Source organism: Protopterus annectens, chromosome 1.part0 (assembly GCF_019279795.1).
Source record: "Protopterus annectens isolate FY-2018-M chromosome 1.part0, PAN1.0, whole genome shotgun sequence".
Lineage (NCBI taxonomy): Eukaryota > Metazoa > Chordata > Ceratodontiformes > Protopteridae > Protopterus > Protopterus annectens.
Window position 1 is genome coordinate 606428120 of NC_056725.1, and position 24595 is coordinate 606452714.

The window sequence follows — 24595 nt, forward strand, 5'->3', positions numbered from 1 at the left end:
TTGAATGTCCAGGAGAAGCAGGCCAGATGGGCGAGAAATGAAATCTGGGTTGCGATCCAGCACCCACGCAGGGTATTTCAGATGAGGCCATAAGTGAGGAAACCTATTTATCAACATCAAAAGGGTGCAATGAGAATCACTAGGACCTTCCTCTCTATAGCTTTCTAAAGAAATTTTGGGATGGGAGGAGTTGTAGGAAAGGCATAAAGGAGACTAGGGGGAGAAGCATGAATCAAAGTCACCCTGGGTGACTCCCCTTGGGGGGGGGGGGATCTGCTCCATTTGGTGTTGTGGAGAGTAGCAAAAAGGTTGCAGTATGGTTGGCTCAAACAGCAGAAAATGTGACTGAGGGACCATTCATGAGGCAGGAGGACAGATCTGCTTAAGCTGTCTGTTAGAACACTGGACTTCCACAGAATATGCATTGCTAGAAGAATGCAATTAGAAGATATCAACCACTGACAAACCCCTCATGACTTTGCGGCACATTGGGTAAGTGCAGGTTTCCCTTTGCTTGTTGATGTACCAGACTACTAACATGTTGTCAGCTGGATAGATATCAATCCTTGAGGAAGGTACTCCTGGAAGGCCTGCAACACTAGACAAACTGCCCTCAACTCTGGAATATTGATATGGAGAATGAACTCAGAAAGGAACCATGTGCCTTGATCTGTCTTTACACTGTCATGCCTCCCACCCCAACTGGGAATCATCCATGGTGGGTTGAGGAAAAACAAAATGGTGACCAGGCATTACCATAGGGGATTTAAGCCACCAGCAAATGAGAGTCCTGGAAATGTAAATTAGACATACTTGGAAAGATGTTGGTTAGCATATGACAGACCACTGTTAGGGTCCACTGGAGTACACGTGTATGGTACCTGGACAGATGGATCAAAGTGATGGATGCAGCCATTGAACCCAGCAAATGAAGAACCACTCTCACTATTGTTTTTGGGGATGAGAGAAAGACTTGAGCATGATTGTGAAGAGTGGATAACCTGGCTCTGTGGAAGTTTCACTGTATGATGAACTGGGTCCAGGTATGCTCGTATGAACTCTATCACTTGTACAGGATGGAATATGGACTTGTCTGGGTTTACTGTGATGCTCAACATCAAACAAATTTGGAGCAAGGAGTTTCTTGCTTGGATAAGAAGATTCCTGGTAGTGGAGGAAATCAGCCAGTTGTCCATATATGGGAACACCTGGATCTGTTGCAGTTTGAGGTATGCTGCTACCACAGCAATGTATTTGGTGAACCACCTAGGGGTGCTGTGGTGCAGCCAAAGGGCTGGGCACTGAATTGGAATTGACTGATTCCCACTTAGAAGGGGAGAAACCTGCTGGATCACCTGCCCATCTTGATATGGTAGTACGCAGTTTGTGCAACACATCCAATCATTCACTCTCAGTTATGGGAGAATGGACTGAGCACCTGGAACATTAACTGTTTGACATATTGGTTGAGGTGACTGTGGTGAGAAATTAGCCTGAGGTCCCATTTCTTTTTTGGCACTAAAGAATCTAGAGTAAGTTCTGGATCCCACCTCATCTGGTGGGACTGCTTAGATGACTCGGTTCTTTAGCAGTTTTTGTATTTCTTTGAATGCTGCTGGTCTTTGAGAGGGTGGAATGTTTGGGAATCTTTTTGAATTTAGTGGAAGGCAAAGAGAGGAAACGTAATTGCCTCTAGTTATTATTCTCTGCACTCATGGTTGTTGCAGGGATAAGCAACCCCTCCCCCAACAACAGGTCTGAACCGTGGTTTAGTCCAGAGAACGGCAGTCTGGCAATCTTCAAGAGTGCTGATAAGACCCCTCGGTGAAAGGAAGCCTTGGTTTTGTGGCCCACTTCTGCCTTATGTGTGCATTATTAGAACTACCCCCCCCCCCATCTCTGGGGGTTCTACCTCCAGTAGTATCAAGATAGAACTCTTGGAATTTCTGGAACTATAGCTTCTTACCCATTTCTGGTTCTTAGAAAAAGATCTCTTGGGGGTAGACAGAAGAAAAGGTCTTTCCATCTTGTTCCCTTCTGGTCACTGTTTTTCACTTTAGGCCCAAAGATTACTGAAGTATGACTCTCACGGCATGTAAAACTGCAGGGAATGCCAGTGGCCTAGGAGTATCCATGCTCAGAAAGTCACTGTTTCTTGTCTATGCATCTTTTCCCTCCATGAACTCCCATTTAAATTAATCCTTTATTCTAGACAAAAAGAAATGCCTCTGGGGGTAAAGTAAAGCACAAGGTGTCCTCGGCATCAGATTCACAACCTAAAGGTGAAGATATCCACAAGTGTATAGCACAGCTTCTTCATATGAATCAGAGGACTGCCATTCCTCTGAGAGATGGTTCCATTTTCTTCTTCTGAGGGGTGAATACCCAACACAGAAGGCTGGCATTACCTTGGTTGCAGGATCTGAATAAAGGCCATGAAGTCTTATGCCAGCCTGAACCACTCTTGGAAGACAGCTTGAGGACAGGCTGATGTAAGGACTTCCCTAATGCCAGAGAAGCATGCAATGGCAAAGAACTTATACGTTGCCTTGGTCCTGGATATCAAACAAATGGCTGCTTCACAGGCCTGTGTACCAATGGTATAGCATCAGTACTGTAGCAGAAGAAGCTGAAATATTTGATCTGATCAAAATTCAAAATTAAAATGTAATCTTATTTTGTACATTATAATCTAAAATTGGTTAAAAAACACTTTGTATAACGGGTCTATTCGCCTGTGTTTCTTCTCAGCAAAAACATCAATAGACCTTTCAGAAAACAGAGGATCAGTGGATAACTCCCAAAACAGAGTCTTTCCAACAGCTAATAAGCTTAAGCAACGGAGACAGTTTATAACTACTGCAACAGTCATCCATATGAAGGATATTCATGAAGGTCAATTCTTCCATCAATCTCAGGATTTTCAGGCACACTTCTAAAGTCAGAACTGAGGATGAAAGAAGCAAAGAGACTACATGATCCAGAACTGGAAGTCTTGGGGAAAAAATTCCCAAACATCCTGGTACTGGGTGGAACAGCCATGAAAGGTCAAAACCTAAACTGGGGGAGATGGGACTTTGTGAAGCTCACTGTAACCTAAAGAACAGCCTAGGAGATTTCCTAGATGATACCATCTGAGGCTGAGGCATCTAGGCCTGCTGTCCAGGAAGGAGAATTCCCTGCATCCCTGCAGTCTCATGTCACAACTACTGACATTTACCTGGTGAACATCAGGGGAAGAGTTGAACCCAAGCAGAAGAGTCCTGGACTAATAGTGACTAACTCCTTATTTGAAAATGCGAAACTCTCCCACACACATTTGCAATCTTTATCTGGAAGTAAATGAAAGATATCTCATCTCCTTCGAATAAACAAAAGAAGAAAGACAGTAACAAGACCTTCAACAGCAGTCTTTACAGATGCATGCATTTAGGCCACTGAGGTCCAGGAATGGCTTTGTATGCCTAGTTTTTCTGGGCAATAAAAAGAACTTGGAATTATAACCTAGTCCTCCCTGGTGCAGCAAAACCTTTTGGATGGCACTTTTGTTGAGTAGCTTCAGCACCCTCTTCCTTGCCAGGTTTTTCTGATGGGAGCGAGATATCCAGCAAATGAAGGAAAACAACACAAGGTGCAAAGAGGAATGGGGACTGAATATCTTCTGGTTATCTCCCTTTTTGGTCTTTCCTTTGAGTCTTAAATTTGGGGGAAGAACTTCCCTGGCTGCCTCTGCTGGTAGGCAGTCAGGCAAGGAATTAGGATTGCTGTAATCGACCCTGGGATTGAATGCACTCTCTAGCTTTAGGTTCATATCCCTGCTGGGACACATTAAGGGGAAAATGAAAATTATCACCTACATGATGTTATTGGGTCTGAGAGGTGTAATGGAAACAATTCCAGCATGGCTTCCTCTTCATCTTGGTAAGGAAATACTGCAGATTTGATTTCACTCCCAGTGCAACTAGTGACTGCCCTGTTTCTTTCATGCCTTTAAGATGTTAGTCTTCTTCAGGCCAAAACAAAAGTCTAAATGAAGGTTTAAGAAGGTCAACTTACAGCTCTGGCAAATTTTATGAGCTGCAGCCAGGAGTACCAGCAGACACCAATGCAAGATCCAGCTATTCATGCAGTCCTTATGAACCACTGTATGCCACATGTACTGTAGGGTTACTTAGTTTAGAGGAAGGTGATGCCCAGATTTTAAGCTTGCCTTTTAACGAGCTCTACCTCATAGAGTGACAGTGAAACCAAGAAAACAATGAAGTCAGAAGTAAGGAGCTCACCCTCACTCCAGAAGACAAACGCTCAGTGATGACCCCCAGCTCAATGACTCTAATGTCAGTGAGGTTGACATAAGGGATCAATGCAGAGACAGGAAAAGCCAACCATGGGGACAGAACAGTTGGCTCCGAGCTAAACAAGAACCAAACTTAATCCTGAGGTGTAAACATTAGGTACGAGTATTTAAAGATAGTCTGGTACTCCAGGTGTCAATAATCAGGAATCTCAGCATTGACAACATTATGGCACAGACATATAATCAAAGTCTGGAGTTCTGCTCTAAAAGTCTGAAGAAAAGCAAACCTTTTATGGGTCTACTGACATAAACCTTGATAAAGGCAGGTTAACAGAAGGCATCATGGGGAACAGTACCCGACTGGAATGCAAAAAAAAAAAAAAAGAAAAAGAAAATGATGGCACCTCTCTCGCCCCGATGTTAACAGGGGATGAGGCCCGAAACCATGTATGATGCACACTCAGAAATGCCTTGCACAGCTTGTTGCAGTCTAGATCCACAGGACCTAACAGACCTGGAGGAGTGAGATAAAGGGAAATGGAGCAAAGGTTCAATAAAAATGAGGGTGGGTGGAGATTTGTTTGACATAACCACATCTACCTGTGCTACATGACAGGGAAGGGGCTCTGCAGTCTTACATTTCTTTGCAGTATGGGTTTGGAGAAATTCTGATGAGCAGCTACCTTTCTCTTAGGAGCAGAAGCCTGTTCAGATACATGGGGAAGGGGGATATCCTAAAAGATAAAAAAGCAGCAGCATCTTGATTAATAGTAGCAGCCTTCCACTTTTCAGGCTTTAGCCTGCTCTACCTATCTGCAAGGGCAGATGGATTGAACCCCCAATAAATTCCACATGCCTCCTTAATGTGGGCTTCCCCAGACATACTTACACATAAGTGCTTGTTTTGCAAGGGGATTTTGTGCCTGCATATGAACTTTTTAAAAGCAGGCCACACATTTTAATTAATATTGCACTAAAACCAGAACACATAAAAAAGCACTCCCAAAAGTAATACTAGTCAAAATGGAAACATTACAAATACTGAAGAATAATGCCAACAGCAAAGAAATACACTATCCTAATAATGGTTAAGGTCTTCACCTCATAGACACAAGGTACAGGGTTTGATTCTGACTGTGTTATTGTCTAAGCTTAAAATGGCCCTTAAGGGCAGCTGGCCTAGCATCCACCTATGAACTTATAAAACTTAACAGAACATTTAGAAGTCTGCGAACTAGCCAGCATCTTAAAAAGAATCAGTAGTCTAAAGCCCAATTCTTTAAGAATTAATAAGGACAGTGTATGTGATAGCAGCTGGATACCAGACACAGCATCACAGAATGAACGTTCTTTAGCACTTTTTTGTTGAGATCATTACTGTGAATTCACTTTTATACAAATTTGGGCTTGAATACATAAAACTGGTTACAATAAAACATCTTGAAGAACTTCCTTACTCTGCTTTCCTGGATGGCGCACCTTATTATACATTGGAAGATGCTGCAGCAAGAGAGTTTCCACTTACAGAAAGCAGCACCTTAAACAAAATTCAAGTTTATGTAAGCATTTTTATATGAAATGCTGGTAATAATAATTTGATAAACAAGAATAAACCAAATTATACCTATAGATAAAACAGATAATCAACCCATGCTCTTAAATGTCATTTCAAACAATTAACTCTTTATTGCCTGCTTAAAGATGGACGATGAAGGGCATTCTCTGTGCCACCAAGGGAACAGATTCCACAAATTAGAAGCTTGACAGAAAAAAATGTATGTGAGCCTGAATTCAACAGATTATAATAAACTCCTTCAGGCAGCAAGGACTAAGGTCAGGAAAGAACAGATAAATACTAGAATCTTGTAAATTATCCTATAATGAATAGGAAGCTAATGAAGGCTGCTTAAAGCAGGTGTAATTTGCTGGTAAGGGAACGTATCATTATGTAGCCTAGCTACAGAGTACTGCACCACCTGAAAACAATGAAGGTCAGTGCTAGTTAATCCCAGGTAAAGAGCACTGTAGCAATCTAATGTGGGAGAGAACATGGCAAGAACAGCAGCAACCTAGAGACCAGCCTGATGTATTAAATCCTTGATTCTGAGGATATTTTTCAGATGAAAATAAGATTCAGCTACAGCTGACACCTGGTCCTGAAATATTAGCAATGAATCAACAGTAATACCAGGATTCCAGCTTTATTAACAAATTCAAGGCTGTCACTTCCCCACGATATAAATGCATTATGGTACAGCAGAAGAATCTCCCAAGGCTGCATGTACTGCCAAGGCCTCCATCTTAGTGGACTTCGATTTTAAACAATTTTCAAGTCAGACAAGTATGTACGACTTTAAGGTCATCACTTAATGAATAAATACTTGCAACTCTTCTTCTGGGAAGGACAACAGATTTGGCTGACATCAACATTTATTTATTTGTCTTTGTTTACTGGGAAAGTCCGACTGGGTAATACCCATTTTCAGCGGAGGCCCAGGGAGAAAAGCTCTATTTGCTTACATTGCATTATACTAAGTTCCAGTTAAACACAGAGATAGTTACATTTCTAGTTACATGTATACATTGTAAGATTTTACAGATATGGAAGTTACTAAAGAGAAAGCCCATGTACAACATAGTACAGGCCCGAGTTATGTATAAAAATTGTTTTGTCATTTCAGTGAGAGGTTTTAACCTTGAAATGAGCATGTGCAGAACCAGGATTGGTTAACTGTTTAAGCAGTGGTTTAAAACTATTGAGTTTGTTGGACGGTTTTATTTGTGTGGGGATACTATTGCAGAGTTTAGCAACATACTGGAAGTAAAGCGAGTCTCCTGCAACACTATTTGACTTATTTGTAAATAATACGAATTTGTTACTAGAGTGGAGGTCCCTTGCTGGTGAGTAGGTCAGTAATAAGTTATGTAGTACAGATAATTTTTCTGGATGATGAACAAGTTTGTGTGCTGTAGTTAGCTATGAATATGTTAGGTAGTTGTATAGTTCAAGCTAGTTTAATTGCTTTAAGCTATGACAATGATGGGTCCAATGAGGGAGATTGCTTTAGCTATTTTATTGTAACAGGAGGCAAGTTTCTTTCTTTGAGTATCATTTCAGTTTGTTAGGATAGGAGGGCGTATAAGGCCATTGGCAATAAGAAGGTGGTGGCTAGAGGTTTTCTTGCAGTATCTGTAAAGAATCCATTGGACAACATAGTTGTTGTCTTCTAATTCCCTTTCCTTTAAAATTTCTACAAAAGGAATCAAACAATCTGTGACTAGTAAGGGCCGCAAAGTACAGTCCTGTGGTATTCTGTAATTGAGCTTAAAAGAACATATGGCATGTATACTAAGGCCCAGCCTAGCTTCATTCTACTAACATCACTAAATAGCATTAGATGGCACAGGTAGTTGTTTCACTTTCACTGGGATCAATAAATACAGTAGCAGCTAATGCAATTACAAAAGTTGCACAGATGTGGATGTGCACAAGGTAAATAGAGAAAAGTATATCTTTAGTAGATAAATGACAGTTAATTCAAAGAGCCATCCCCAGTGAATAACAGCAAGAAACATGACAACTAAGCTCACTTTACCCCCTAAGTGTTCAAAATAATGCAAATGAAAATGATTCAGTGACAAAAGGTAAAGTGAAGTGAAAAGGAACATGTATAAGCATTTTGATTACACCACCAATGTGTACACCTAGACATGTCCTATTTTGTCATTTAAATCAAGTGAGTACTGATCAGTTTTCACTGAACATAACACATGCATTCCAGCTGGAGTACCAAAGCCTTAAATAAGGTCACATTATAACAAAACAAACTTACCTTCTTGTAGCCCCAAAATGTAAAGCCATCTTCTAATTCACCTTTGCTGTGAAGAGCCCTTTCATAGGCTGTGCAAAAAAAAAAAAAGTATTTATATTTTATAGATATATATAGATATATATATATATATTACACAGAAATAAAATGAAGTACAAGAAACAGGAAAAAAATTTACATATACATTATTTCAAACCAGGGAAGACAAAGTCAATGTCATACAAGCTATAGCAAGAACCCTAATTTGATGTTCTGTAAATCAACATAATCCATAAAAGTAGTTTTCCTGTGAATTATTTAGACTTTCAAAAATATTTCTGTTTCTTAATAGTTTCATGGAGAAACCGATCTTCCCCGAAAATAATAATATCTGCCCAAAAGAATTATTAAAGCTTAATCCACTAAATGAGTGCCTAACAAAACCGTCCAAAGTATATAAAAAGCAAAAAAGGAACTACAACCACCAAATACTACTTTAATAGCTAAACCTTTCAAGCACAACACGCTCTTCTTCAGTACAAATCAACAAATGCAACTCATACTCAGCACATATACATAGTCACCAGCATTGATCAATAAATTAGTCAGTTACATAAATTAATATCATCTAATAAGAATTATTGAAAATAAAAACCCCAGAATAAAACCCATTCATAAAAACACAAACGCATATATAGTACAGCATAATCACTAAAACCTAACTACTAAAAAAAGAAATTATGTTTCAATTTTAATACAGGTTTTTAAAGTATTACCATTTAAATCTGGTTGACAGTCAGCTCTAAAACAATTAATCCACTTATCGGTTCACAGGTGTGTGTACTAGGCTAATGGCTCTGGAGCCTTTACAAGCCTAGCCCATAGAAGTGCCCTGGCATCATGCCGCCAGACGATAGTTCCCAGTGTCTCTGTCAAGTACAGCCACTATAGTGATCCCGAGATGAACTTTCTATTTCCCATCCACCCATCACGATTTTTCTTGAAGAAGGCCAGTGAGGTGCTCTGCTTGACATGTTCCAGACCATGGACAGACTCTGGGTTATGAGCCTGTCCCTCCAGCATGTTCTGCTGATTATGGTAATGATGTTGAGGTCTCTGGAGTGTGTGTGGTGTGGAGGGATTAGGATTTCTTTAGATGTAGCATTTCTAACAGACCTGGGTCAGACATGGCTTCGTAAATCAAGCAGAGATCGCCTCTTAGTAGACAATATGACACAGAGAATAGCTGGAGTTTTTTTGAGTCTGTCTGTGTAGGACATATATTTATGGCCTAGGATCCTCTTCATGAGGTACTTTTGTGTGCTTTCTAGCTGTTGCATGTGTCTAGTGAGGTACATGCCAAATAGGGCATTATACTCTATGATTGGCCTAATGAGGGAAGAGTAGAGAGAGATGATGACCTCTTTCTTCCTGGATGCAAAACCCTTGGTAATGAGATGTGCCTCATATTAGAAGTTTCTGACCACAGTGGCAATGTGGTGGACGAAGGAGAAGTTGACGTCAACCTGTCTCTCCAGATCTCTTATAACGCCTTCAGTGTTCAGTGGGCTCCCATCAATGTGGTAATTAGTGGGAACTGAGTTTTTCCCAAAGGGGATGACAATGCATTTTTTGGCATTAAGCTTAAGGCCATGGTTTTGACAACAGTCACTGGTCTCAGTGAGGCCTTTCTGTAGAATGTCTACATCATTTGGGGAGTTAATAATGGGTCCCAGCTTGCAGTCGTCTGCAAACTTGGTTAGCCAGAGTCCCTTTGTGTTGGCCTAGAAGTAGATGCCAACCAGGAGGAGGACCCAGGACTGATCCCTGTGGGATTCCACTTGTGACTGGTCAGCAATCTGACTTGGAGTCCGCTACTTTCACACTGTGGGTTCAGTGAGCCAATTTGCAACCCACCTAGTGACATAAGGGTTGATGCCTAGTTTGGTGAGTTTATCAATGACTGGGGAATAGTATCAAAGGCCTTGGCCAGAGTGAGGTAGACTGTATGAACTGCCTTGGCCTCATCCACAGCTCTGGTGACTTGACTCAAAGAAGTCAACCAGGTTGAGCAGGCATGATCTACCTTTCACAAAACCAAACTGTGTGGAATCTAGAGTTTGGAGATTCCCTATATCCTTGTTAATTAGGTCCATGATGATGCACTCCATAGCCTTACATATCAGACTCATCAGGCTAATGGGGCGAGAATTCCCAGGGTCTGTAGTCGCTCCCCCTTTATGGAGAGGGATGACTGCAGCAGTGCACCATTCGGTAGGGACAAAGCCTGAGGTGAGGCTGTGATTGAACAGGGCACACAGATGTGGTGCCAGTTCACTTTGTAGTTCATGTAGAACACATCCAGGGATATTGTCGAGTCCCATGGAAGCTGTATTCATGGCCTTGGACAATGCAGCTTTAACCTGTGCTGCAGTAATGCTGGGTGCCTGGCATTCCTCTGGTATTGTGATTGGTCACTGGGGGGGGGGGTAAAGTTGGCAATGAATCTGTCGGTCAGTATGTTGGCAACTGTTTGCTCAGTATAGGAGGTACCACTGTGCAGTAAACTAAGAGCAAACCTGGGTATTGCCATGGAGACTTCTGATACAACTATAGAAGGCTTTGTGGTTGTTTTTAGTGTCTGCCGCAATTCTGCCTTCATAGCTGGCTTTAAAGGTTTTGATATGGGATCTCAACTTTTTGTTGAGGCTAATAAGGGAGTTTTTCCAGTCTTGGGACTTCACCTTTTTCTACAACAGTTTCTTCCTTCTGTTGCAGAGTTTATTAATGGCAAGGGACCACCAGATTGGCTTCCTTTTTTTGGAGGACAGCATCTTGGTTCTGTTGGGTATGGCTAGTTCCGTACATTTATGTACGTGTTCGTACAGTATATTGGTGTATGATTCAGCAGTCATGCATCTCTTTTTAGGAGCCCAAAGTCAGCTTTAGAGAAGTTTTTCATGGTGGTTACCTTTGCAGGGGGTGTGGGCGAGATGTGGATTTCATGGTGATTAAATCAAACAACAACTCCATGAAACTGGGCAAATCTGGGTGCAGTCCACGACAACAAGAAAATACAATCCAAAAACTGGTGCACACAGAAAAACATGTAGAAGGAAACAGGCAGATAAAAACAAACATATTTATTACATCAAAATAAAAGGATAAGTGCTTTAACGAAAATTACTACTTCGCTTCATCAGATCAACCATTGTATAAAATGAAGCCATATAAATACTATCAAGTTAGCCAATCATATTACATCAAATTGACACACCTACCTCACTCGCAGAATGAGATAAAGAAACATGACATATAAAACTATACTGAAGCAATTAACATGGTACGAATAGCACTATATAAATTTAAAAATACAGAGCATATATACGTATATAATATATAGCAAAGCACTACGTAGGTTATCTAAAAAGTCTGCATGTTTTCAAAACAGGCTTAAGTGAAACATGTTCATTCAAACCTAACCCTTTATGTGCCTGCATCCTAACGATCCATTCAAGCTCCACAGATTCAGTCCGATTCCTCACGTCCCCTAGCTTCAATGTTTCGTAAACCCTATCTATCACACAAAATTAAGTGATGTCACTCTCCCCTCTCCATTACATGCTTAGCTAATGCATTAGAAACATACCCAATGTTGATAGAATATGTGTTCCTGAATGCGTTCTCTAAACCTACAGTTGTTCTTCCCTATGTAGAATGAAGAACATTCTACACAATGGGCTAGATAGATCACATCCTTGGTGATACAATCTGCTGATACTTTAAAGTAAAACCTCTGACCAGTATCAAGATTGATGAAAATATTGCTGGTCTCTATAAGTACAATAGCTACACCATCCACAGGGGATAGTAATAACTCTATTGTCAGTCCTGTCCCCATTCCTTACCCTGTCAGGATAACAGAGCAGTCTCTTCAGATTTTTCTGGTTCTTAAAAGTAAAAGCTGGTTCCTCTCGTACTATACTTCTAATCCTCTCATCAGTGAGGAGGACTGGCCAATTTTTTGTAATAACCCCTATTACATCATGTACATTGCTGCTATATTGTATAGGGAGACTAAAACGCTTAGGTACTCCAGTTAAAGTATATGGATGCTCAGTACTATGATCATGGGAAAAATATGGTGTCCCCCTGTCAGATCTAAGGATAATACTAAGTTCCAGTCCTTGATTAATCTCCCTCTTCTTATATTTTCTCTTCAAAGCAGTATCTCAAAGTGGCCAGCTCTTTATTGAACCCCACATCCTGTGCATTCAGTCTTGACGCCCACATCCCCTTGACCTTTAACAACATTACAGAACACAAATGGGGGAATGTATGCTCGTTCTATGTAGAAAGGAGTTTCTAAAACATTCTTTCCTAAATAACTGAGTGTCAAAGGACATATCTGGCAATCTAACAACCTTCACATCAGGAACTCTATTTCAGTAGCAGAATAGTTAAGGAACCTCAAAAAGGATGTGGTGCTATGTAGGTAACCTAGAAAACAATGCAAGTCATCTTCACTACCTGTCCACAACATATATACATCATCCACAAACCTATTATAAAAGCTCACAAAACCAGAAAAATCATGTGCCCCTAAAACAAACATTCTCCCACTCAGCCATAACCATAGTGTCATAGCTACTGGCACATGAAGTGCCCATAGCTACGCCAGAGGTTTGTAGGTAATGAACACCATCAAAAAAGAAGGCATTATTTTCAAAAGACAAATTAAATCCACCATCTTGCTGTCATACCTACCATATTGGTGTAAGTAATTACTAACATACTCAATGCCTTCCCTATTGGGAATGATAGTGAACAATGATCTAACATCCATTGTAACCATCAAACAATCCTTAGGTATGATGGTGGTACGTACATGATCATACAAGTTGCCTAAAATCTGCTTAGAGTCTTGTAGTACTATACTAGAGGTATGAAGGACTGGCCTTTGTTGTTTTTCAACAATAATTGAAGAGGGCTCTCTCAGCCACCCACCACCCGCAACAATAGATCTAAATGGGGGTTTCACAGAGTCCTTAAGTATCTTCGGTAACCCTGGGGGGGGGGAATATCGCTGATCCACGTGTTTGGCATTTTGCCGTTTCGATTTATTTAGGGTTGATTATACAGTGTTCGCTATTTTAAGCATTCGCTGTTATAATATAGACCTGAAATATAACCAAATTAACTGAGGTTACTGAATATAAGTGGCTTAATTATTTTAGAGCTGATAGTGAACCAGGTTTAAATGTTAATAATAGTGCGAAACCTGTATTAAAAATGAAAACATGATTTCTCTTTTTAGTAGTTGGGTTTTAGTGATTATGTTATACTTTGTATGAATTTATTTGTTTTTATGTATGTGTTCTATTTATTCTGGGGTTTGTATTTTAAGTATGTCTAATTAGATGAAATTAATGTAATTGACTAATTTAATTGATTAATGCTGTTGACTATATATATATATATATATATATATATATATGTGTGTGTGTGTGTGTGTGTGTGTGTGTGTGTGTGTTCAGTACGATTTGTTGATTTGTACTTAAGAAGAGCCTGTTGTACTTGAAAGCTTTGCCTATTAAAGTAATATTTGTGGTGGCTGTAGCTCCTTTTTGTCTTTTATATAACGACATTTGTCCTCAGACTTTATTCAAGATGCAGACAGTACCACATTTAATAATTAAACATTATAAAATTTAATACTGTGACTATTTTCCAGAATATAAAGATAATCTATATAAGCTAATGTTCTATAAGCATACAAAAGTGATTAAGGTACTACAGAAGGTGATGGAAGATGAAGGTGTATGGTCAACCTGCCGAGTCCATCACCTTACTAGCATTCATTCAGTTTTAATGGTTGAGAAGTTGCTAAGATCAGTACAATTTATCACACCTCTTCAGCTTATTTTTTTCATCCTACTGCAATTCTATTTGGTTCTGAATCAACTTATACTTTAAATACCATAAACAGATGTATCATTTTCCCAAAGAAAGTGAGGAAAACTGTGAAGATGGATACTAAATTACCACAATACAACTAAAGTTCAGAGTATGCAACACAGACTACAATCACAATCACCTTATCATATGAGAACAATCTTAAATGCACTTCATTTCAAAGTAAGGTAATGGGTCAGAATTAAAAGTTTTCAAACAATAACAAATTATGATCAGCACAGACTATCAATATGCTATACAGTACAATTTATTTTTTTAGTTAAAATATATATTATACCTACCTGACATGGACATGCTGTTATGCACAGTAAAAATGTTCACTTAAAAAGTCATTAACTTAATAGAAACACTTCAGTTCTTTATGTATTACACAGTTTAAAGTGATTATACAAATAAGATAAGCAAAATATTATATATATATATATATATATATATATATATATATATCTATATATATACACACACACACACACACACACACACACACATACACACACACACATATACACATGCACACATTCACTGGTTTTCCATTACACTCTCTAATATAGAAAACTTAAGGCCAATAAGCTATTAATCAAAAGGGTCACTTTTGCAGGAATATTAAAAAAGCATTGCTGAATATTGGCTTATTCCCTACTGCAACACTGCAAGAATTTTGTAAGAGGAACGAACTGGTGGAAGCAGGAGATGCAACACAGATGGTTGGTCTGCAGTCATAGAAAAATAAAATAAATGTTCCACTTGCCTATATGTAGCAATTATTCCCACTACTAGACAGTAGTACGTCAAGAACATCATGAACTGCAAAGCAAGAATATACAAGAAAATACGAATTCCTTCATTCATGTGCATACAGTGTACCAAATGATATTTAACATTGTGCAAAATAGTGAAATATTCCCCTGGTTTATAGTTGGCTATTACTTTTCACAATCAGGTGCACCAGAAAAGCTGTTACATCAATAATTCAATAGCAAAATGCTGGATATTGCTTCCCTAAGGGCAGCTTTCTTTTACAAGCACATTTGCATGTTAGTATTACAATACCCTTTAAATATTCAAATTTACTGGCCCCTAGCAACCAATCATATTGTTTCTTTATTTCTATGGTAAAATATTTACTTTCCATTACAAAAAAACATAATACAAAGCAGCAACATGTGACTTTATACATGTACATACAAACTGTACCAAATGATTTATTTCCCTTTATTGCTTATGGATCCAGATAACTGTTGCTTAGATTTGACAATTATTTTTAGCCATCTGATAGTCTCCATGTAGACTCCACTCCCACTTGTTAACACCCATCAGCTACCTACAATAATAGTATAATTTGATAATTCCTTTTCCTTTTCATTTGTAAGGATATACATACGTGCACGTATTACAGTACACTCAAATGATCAACTAAAGATGGACCCCTGCCCTCACAAAAATATATATATATATATATATATATATATATCTGGAGCATTTCTCCCCAGGCCTCCGCTGAAAACAGGCTCGGTGGAACCTAGTCGGACTTTCCCGGTCAACAAATGATAAATAAAAAATATATATATTATAATTTTCTCCTTTTCAAAGTGAGTATTGTATACTGTACTTTCTTTGTTGTCTCTAAATATTTCTGTTTAATTCTATGTAAAACCGACACTGTACCTGTCCATGTTATTCTTGTTTTATTGCAGCTTTTCTCCCCGGGTCTCTGCTGAAAATGGGCTCACACCCAGATGGACTATCCCGGTCAACAAATGTAAAGTAAATAAAATAAAAGTAAATAAAAATAGAACAGCAGCTCCATCAAACAATCAAGGTAGTACTTTATTAAGGTCACCATTTTTTGCAAGCACCATTGCTTGACAGAATTAATGCAACCCCCCGATACTGTCATGTCTTTTTTTTTTCACTTTAATGTTTTTCAGACCTTTCACTTTTATTATGGCTCTGTCGTAAAGGACCAAACATGAGAGAAAAGTTGGTTAGGTTAATATCATTGACCTGGACTTAATGTACTGTAAATTGCCTGAATACTCCATTATTAAATTTTTCACAGTTTTGAGTCCCACTGTAACATCTACGATAGAATGCTGCTAACATGATATAAATTCTTGGCAAGGTATCTGCACCCCCACTGTTGACACAGATGAGAAAAACAGAGGAGAAAAGGTGACATACTGTGCCAATGTATAAATCGTGTTACTGCCAAAGGCCTCCGACTGCTTTATGAAATATTATTAGCATCTTACTGCACTGACTGGCTGTCATTTTCTTGACAGAAAGCAGTTATGCATGTAGGCTACTCAGGCTTTTAAACATACAGCTATGCAAGTCAACATTTTCAACCAGTTAATCAAAAAATGCCCACTGCTCTAACTGGGTTACTCATCTCTATGTTGCTGCCCTCCTAACAGCATCAATGTTGCAGGAGACAGTGCCCTTGCTGTACACTGGAAGGGTTTTGCTCACTCAGAAATGACTGAATGCACTTTTGATGGCACAGTTGACTGAATTGCTGAACAGACCTAAACTCATTAAGGCTTAGAATCAGCTACAATATGAGAAATTCTTTACTTCTGACATCGCTGAACACTAGGCAGTCCTTTGCGGGCCAGAAAATTAACGGAGTTCTCTTAGATAAACTACAATTCCACGTACATACTCTGTCACAAGGGAGGTATGTTTTTGCACATTGTGAGTCCAGTTCACTGAAAGCAGTATATCAGCTAATAGAGGGACAGAAGAGAAAATACTAATTAAAAAAATTGCATATAAAACATTTATCTGCATGTGGCTGCAACTGTCAGAGCAGGTGGGGTGCATATATTCACTGTCACGTAAATATGCATTACTCTGGAAAATGTACTGCCCTTAACCAAAGAAGATACCTACATTCATATAGCAGAAGCTGTAACGTTTATATTTAATTTACTATATCTACAATGCCTTGTAAAATTCTGTTGAGAAAATCAACCTTATAGATACTTAAATGCTGAAACCAGCTGCTTTGAAATAAAAGCTAAATATTGACTTAAAGATTGGACTCAGACTGGTGTGCTATATAGATGCATAGTGAAATTTCAGTTTTAGGTTGTTCCATTTCATATCTGGAATAGACAACCATATCATGAGTTGTAGTTTTGAAGTAAAGATCATTATGTGCTGTACACCCCAGACCCATATGACTTGGCAGAGAGCAATAAAAATATACTAAACAATGTATATAAAGACTACGTTTCATCAGTCTCAAAGTACACAATTATTTGTATATTTTATTTATTGTTATGGATTTATAAGACAATATTTGCTGGCACTGGAGAAGAAATGTGAATAATTTTGAATAATAAGTGCATTTAAACCATACATGTCAGCACATTTAGACAACTGTTTAATTAATTGACTTATGCTATCCAACTAGCACTGGCCACTAACCCTCCCTTCTGCAGTCTACCCTCAGTTTTAATTCTGTAATGAGCCTTTTGAGTACAGTACCATTGTTCGCCAAACATTTAGTCATCTAATTCCAAGTATTCACAACCACCTCTGTGAAATAGATTTTCTAATTAAATTAGATTTAGGAATACAGATTGGTCTTGAACACTTTACAAACTTAAATGCATTTTTTATTTTTTTTAAATGTTTAATTAAATCGGCAAGCTAATAAGAACTGCAAGGCATGAAGTCTTTAGTTAAGGTTGACCAAATCATGTTTCTTGTTCAAAGTCAAAGTGATTATCAGACTTGGGGCCATAGGATAAAGCCCATTAGCAGTACATAGTCCTAATGATCTATGCTGATACCTTCTACACACATTAATCAGTTAGTACAGATCATGGACTTGCTCACCTGGTGAAAAATGCTATTTTCCATGTACAAGCTATATTAATACAGTCCAGGGATGCTGTCTTAATTCACTGGTCCACAGATTCAAAGGCTGTACTAATTCTACCACAATAATGAAGCATTATTGTGTGCCATCCAATTTTAAGAGATGACAGATATAAACAAAATGGATATGCAACTTTATTTTATATGTTTGCAAATAACATCTAGTGCCCCTCCTTAGTGGGAAAGGAACAGAAAGCAACACAGTCCCAGCAATACAACAAGTACTATACAGGATTTTAGAATGTTCACAGGAATACAACATACAACACTGTACTGCTAAAGATAAAGATTTTCTGTGCTCAACAGCATTAACAAAGCCCACAGATGTTATTTCTGTGCACAACAGAAGTGATATAGACTGGGAACAAGAAACTGATTCTACAAAGAGAAACTGTAATGTTTTGCTTTGCACTTTATGCATTTTAAAGCTATCACTGGAAAGCACATACTACTGTGAAACAAAATAAGAATATGGCAGACGATTTTAGCAAAGAAGAAAACGGTTCTACATTTGGTTTTAGTTTCAGGCTGTGATACATACCTTCTCATTAATTTTAATAACGAAATGCTCTTATCACTGTCAGATTATCTTAAGTTTTAATCTTTTGCATATCATCTTGTTCTGGTATTGACTCATCGACATACTCATTTGCTTTGATGGGTCCATAGGTTCATAGGTCCATACTAGGCTATCTGCCCTGGGGCAATTATAAGCCTAGCCCGATTCTGTATGGCTTACGCCACCCCTTGATTTGAGTATAATGTGCCTCTGTCTAATATGGAGTAATCCCTGGGACAAACCTACGATCCCCCATCCACCTATCGAGATTCTTCTTGAAGAGATTCAGTGAGGTGCTCTGCATCACATGAACTGGAATTCTATTCCAGAGCGAAGGGAGCCTCTGGGTTATGAACCTGTCCCTCCAGCAAGTTCTATTTATTTCTGTGCTGAGGTTCAAGTCCCTCGAGCGTGTGGCTCTAAGGGATTTAGATTTACTGAGGTGGAGCATGTCCATTAATTCTGGATTTGACATAGCTTTGTATGTCAGGCATAGATCGCCTCGAAGTAGGCGGTATGCAACTGAGTAGAGCTGGAGATCCAGATCTGTAAAAGCATGGATGTGACTGACTCACAGTGTTTTCTTGCACATACACACAAGCTAAAAGAAATGACCATGACCAGTTACAGGCAGGCATAAAAGTAATCAGTAAAATCTGTTTTAGTAGTAAGATATCATCTTAAGCATAAAGACACGCAACCTTGAACCATGGCCACAACTGGAACCTAGGTTATTAAGTCAAAATTCCTTCAACTTCAATCAGCACTTCTTGTCACCTAAATTCAGTGGTCGATCTCCTTTTGTACATAAATTCAGTGGTCACTCTCCTTTTGTACATAAATTCAGTGGTCACTCTCCTTTTGTACATCATTTCTTTTCATTAGTCTTATAGGGACAGTCCATTTTGGCAGCTGCAAAGTATTTTGTCTCAGATATATAATACACGCGTATAGTTGTTACATTGCTGAATATTTTGTGCTAAATGTAACAGAAATACTTTATTCTGGAAATCTACAGCTTCACAATCTCTCACAGAGCAGAAAAAAGAATTTAGTTTTCTCTCTTTTCTTTTTTTAATTGAAAGTGATTCTCAACAGAAATATTTTAAGAAACATATGAACATTTTGGGTAAAGTTAAGTAAAAGATAAACAAAACCACTACAGTCTACAGAATTAAGAAATTGACTGTTTAAAAAAATGGAACAGAAAACAAACTGACAATATTGATCTGCAAAAGGGTCTTGTCCCTCATACTAACAAAGACCTCCAAATCCAAAGTTATTTGTGTACAGATGTATTCCCCCACTTTGCCTACTTGTGGATATTTATATTTTTGCATTCTCCGAAGTGCAACAATGCTGGTGTGACTGTGCTCAGTGAATCTGTGCCTGAGATCAGAAAGGTTTGTTTGTGTCTTTTGGCTTTTCCCGGTTAGGGGTCGCCACAGCGGAACTCCGGTCCGCTAATGATTGGCAGTAGATTTTTACGTGCTGGCTTGCCGGGCCTAACGCACAACCTTCAACGAAGGAATGCCCATTCACGCATGATCGCCACACAGAAGACACTCTGAGAATCGAAGGGCCAACGTCTAATTGTGAGGCGACAACGCTACCGCAGCACCACCACCGCAGTGCCTGAGATCAGAAAGGTATTTAATATAATTACATCTTACATGGATATTTTTCTTTCAGATACATACACACCAGAGGGGCCCTCCATTCTATGAGCTATTAAGCTGAGGTCCCAACTACTTGAAGTCATTACAGCGCAGACGGACACTATAGAAGGTCTTATGGTACTTATCACAAAAGAATAGGAGATTTTTTGAACTTTATTCACAATTTTAAACACAGACTTATAAATAATAATCCTATTATCAACAAACATATTTGTTGTCGTTTACTTAAAAATGACTTATTTACCTCAAAGATTTTAGCACACCATGCTTGTATGTGAAGAACTGATTCTATAAGTTCTTGCAAATTCATATTCGTTACTTCAGTAATGCTGTACAGCCTCTTAAGCCTGTGATGTCACCTTCTTTTGCCTTCATTCCTTCTCAGCATCAGTGTCTTCTGTTGCGAATTCTGTCTTTACATTATCTGGCCAAAGTATCCGAGTTTTAGTTTACTATCAGGCCTTCCAGTGAACAGTTTGGATTAATATTAAGTATTGACAAGTTAATCTTCTTGGAATCCAATGAATTCCCAAAAGTTTTCTTCAACACTAGAGTTCAAAAGAATTTTTCTGCAGACAGAAGGCAAATAATGTGACTTGAAATCCAGATTTCTCTAAGCACTTGCCAAAGTGTTTTATGATCCACACGGTCAAAGGCTTTAAAGAAGTCAATAAAGCAGAAACAAATATACCACTGAAATTCCCTTTATTTTTCCATTATCTAGCAGATGTTCGCTTGTGTCTCTGCCCTTTCTAAAGTCAGCCTGCACATCTGGCAGTTCTGGTCCACATACTGCTGCATTCTAGCTTACAGGATCTTGAGCATTACATTACTACCATATAAACAAGTAGAAGTACTTGATAATTTAACCATTCTTTACCGTTGCCCTTTTAGGGATTAGAATATAAACTGACCTTTTGCAATCTACTGGCCTTGGCTGTGTTTTCTAAATTTGCTGGCAAGTTCCAAGTAGCACTTTAACGCACACTTTTGCAGGATTTTGAGCAATTTAGACGAATCCCATTCTTCCAGCAGCCTTGTTGTAAGCAAGGCTTTCTAGGGTCCATTTAACTTCTCTCTCTCAGATGTCTGGCTACAGATCGGTGAATATATCAATGATGTTAGGTTCCTTCTTATCTAGTTTCATATATTCCTTGTTAATACATTACAAACACATTACATCAACATTTATGATGATCATTTCTTGCATATATTATGTGACTATTTCACTACATACCAAATTATTTTTCAGTGTTCAGTAGCAAAATTAGTGTCTATCCCGATCCAAAATTTTCACACAGTATAACATAAAAGTCTATCATGACTTACAAAATTCCTGCAGTTCCCCTCATACCAAAGATATGAAATGGTATTCCTTATTAATCAGCAAAACATACCTGCAAATCCTATCTCACATTTGTGATATGCCCCAAACCCTCCTTTTTTGCTTGTCCAAAACAGACAACCCCACATTTCACCATCACTATACTTAGACAACGTACACCATTTTCAGCTACTGTGTTATAATACAGTTGCTCCTTTTACTGGCAATTTTGATGAACCAGTTACTATAAAAAGTCATTCAGCTCAGCATTTGTTGTATTTGTAAACAACTACAGGGTTATTTGGGGCCAGATTCTAAAACGACTTGCTCTCAGTGTGTGCCTGTTTTATAGAGAGGCCTTACAACTGCATAAGTCCCAATTACAAAGGAGCAGGTCTTTTGGAATCTAGCTTTCCGATGTATTATTTTCCTAAACTTTTCCATCTGGGAAGAATGAAATCCCTATAGTATTTCCTGATTAAGTACAGTTGTGCCTATTTAACATAAATGTAGCTGTTAGAGTGTCTTCACTATTACATTACTAACAATATGGGTTATTCTTGTTGTAGTAACCCTTGGCTGGACCAAATACAGAGATTTGAAGCCCTCCTCCTGGGTTGTGAACACCATGTACCTGAAGTCAGGGCATCTGGCTATAAAAAAAAGTCATCAGCTAGTGCCATCTTACAAATCTTAAAGGCACCTAAAATCTCCGGATGTACCGAGGAAGGAAGAAATTCTAAACACCCAATGGTAGAGAAGGAGTGAAAATGGATGGGAAAAGGGATAGGAATGGAGTGTCCACTTCAACTACAAAGGATGACAGATGAAAATAAAGGAGGGATGACCTACTGCAACAGTGAATGCACTCCAACATCAACATTTATGGTTAAGTGGGCACAGCTGTACTATGCTCATTGTGTTTCACTGTCTCACTAATAACAGAATGGGGAGAATCCCTAAGCTGAGAGATGGAGGAAGGAAGGTGATTTAAGCAGAGGCTAGGATGCCCTACAAGACTGCAGAGACAAAGCCAGCTCTAGTTCTGGAGAATAAAGGAAGGTTCTAATCTTTAGTTAAAATGTAGACAGAAGACCATAAACTGTTTTTCCCAAGCAGGTAATGGGACAGAAGGTGAAGGCCCAGAGACTGAGTTGTGCCCCAAATAGACATTGTTTAGGCAACACAGAGGATAGCACTGCATTTCTCCCAATTTGCTTATGTACCATATCTCTGCAATCTTGTTGTCTGTCTTTATAAACAATGTCCCTAGTTTCCACAGGTCTTTGAAAGCTAGAATGCCCTTGAGAGCAATCATTTCCCTTAGGTTTAAGTGTTTTTTAAAGAAAGTTTGCCTCCCATTTTCCCTGTGCTTGGAGGCCATTGGAATGGGCCCCAAGCTAGGTCTGAAGCACTCATGGCAAAGATATGTTTTGGGGGAGGGATTATAAAGGGTACCCATAAGTTCTGTTTGCAAGGAGAGATCCACCACTTTTCAGACAGGGAAGGAGAGGAATTTGTTGTTTGAGCTATTGACTGTGTTGCTTCCATACATTCATGAGATATCACTGAATCTTCCTCGTGTCTAATTTGGCTGGCAGGATCATTAGGTTACATGATGACATGTAACCCAATACTCTCAGGACCTCCATTGCTGAAATTACTGAAGAGAGAAGAGAATGGTGGTTTGTGTCAGGAAAGTGATCATTTCCAGTGGCAGAAAAACCCTCTATGTCTGTGTTCATCAAGGTCCCTAGAAAAACAACCTTTCCAGATGGAGTGAGGTTGGACACTTAAATTTAAGGCAAATCCTAGACTGGAGGAAATGTCCATATTGAGGCATAGGACTGAGAGAAGCTTCTTCACAGAATATGTTTGGATCAGACAATTGTCAAGGCAAGCGCAAATGTGGATACCCTTTATCTTGCAGAAGGCAATTACTGGAGTCAGGCACTTGGTGAATACTCTAAACCACGGTAGATAAGCCAAAGGGCAGAGCAGAGCACATAATTCACAATGGTTTCCACCTGCTTTGAAATGAAGATGCTCCCTGTGAAACTTTGCAATGGGTATGTGCAGGTAAGCATGTTTTAGATCCAAGGTGACCATGCCCCCCTCCCCAAACCATCAGAGGTAAATCTAATCATGCCCCTTGGATGACCAAAGACACTATCTCTGGATTTTAGTAGAGATCTAAAGTCTGGACTCTGGCGTAAAACAAGAGCACCTATAGACAAGCAGATTTTCCTTGAACTCTGTAACAAAGCAAAGAAATGTGTCAAAACAGACAAAACTAGTTACATCCACAATATCCAATCTAGATATCATCACAATCCCAAAAAATTTTGGTCAGCAATTAACAATATTCTCCAACCTGGAAAATCAGGCACTTCTCCAACCTTAACAGATACCTCAAAAAATATTTCCTCCCTATTTAACAAATTCTTCACTGAATCAATCATCGCACTTGCTGACTCTCAGAGTTCTCCAACCTCAAATTTACCATCTGATCTTCACACTAATAATAATGGCTTTAGCTTCCACCCCATTCCTACTGACAATCACAAACCTCCTTAGGAAATTAAAACCTACCACTGTAGCTTCTGACAAACTCCCTGTTGAATTTCTAAAAATAGTTGCCGATGCTATAGCATATCCAGTATCCATTCTCATCAACCATTCCATACCTGAAAACCTAGTCCTAAAGATATGGAAAGTGTCTCATGTCATTCCATTACATAAACGTGGTAATTCTAAAGAACTAACAAACTATCGCCCTATAGCCATACTCTCACCATTATCCAAAATACTGGAGAGGCATGTACACAAACAAATTATGAAATACCTTAACACCAACAACCTTCTCACTAATACTCAACATGGTTTCAGACCATACCATAGCACCATAACAGCCCTTCTGTCATTCACTCATACAATTAACACCCACAAGTAACAAAGAAACCAACTAATAAAAATGACCAAGAGGCAAGTGCTTACTCCAAAACAATCCCTTATATTAGCGCTTTCGCCCACTTCTTTAAGAAGTTAATTTAAAGAAGT

The 24595-nt window shown here is 38.8% G+C and overlaps 1 protein-coding gene across 1 annotated transcript in view; it reads right to left on the minus strand.

Annotated features, from left to right (window-relative positions):
* The window catches only part of HHAT (hedgehog acyltransferase), a 3149942-nt gene that overhangs the window by 2767030 nt on the left and 358317 nt on the right, over positions 1–24595 (minus strand). The window contains exon 3 of the mRNA XM_044061752.1: positions 8131–8198. Coding sequence (XP_043917687.1) covers positions 8131–8198 — 68 coding nt within the window. The remainder of the gene's footprint in view (positions 1–8130; positions 8199–24595) is intronic.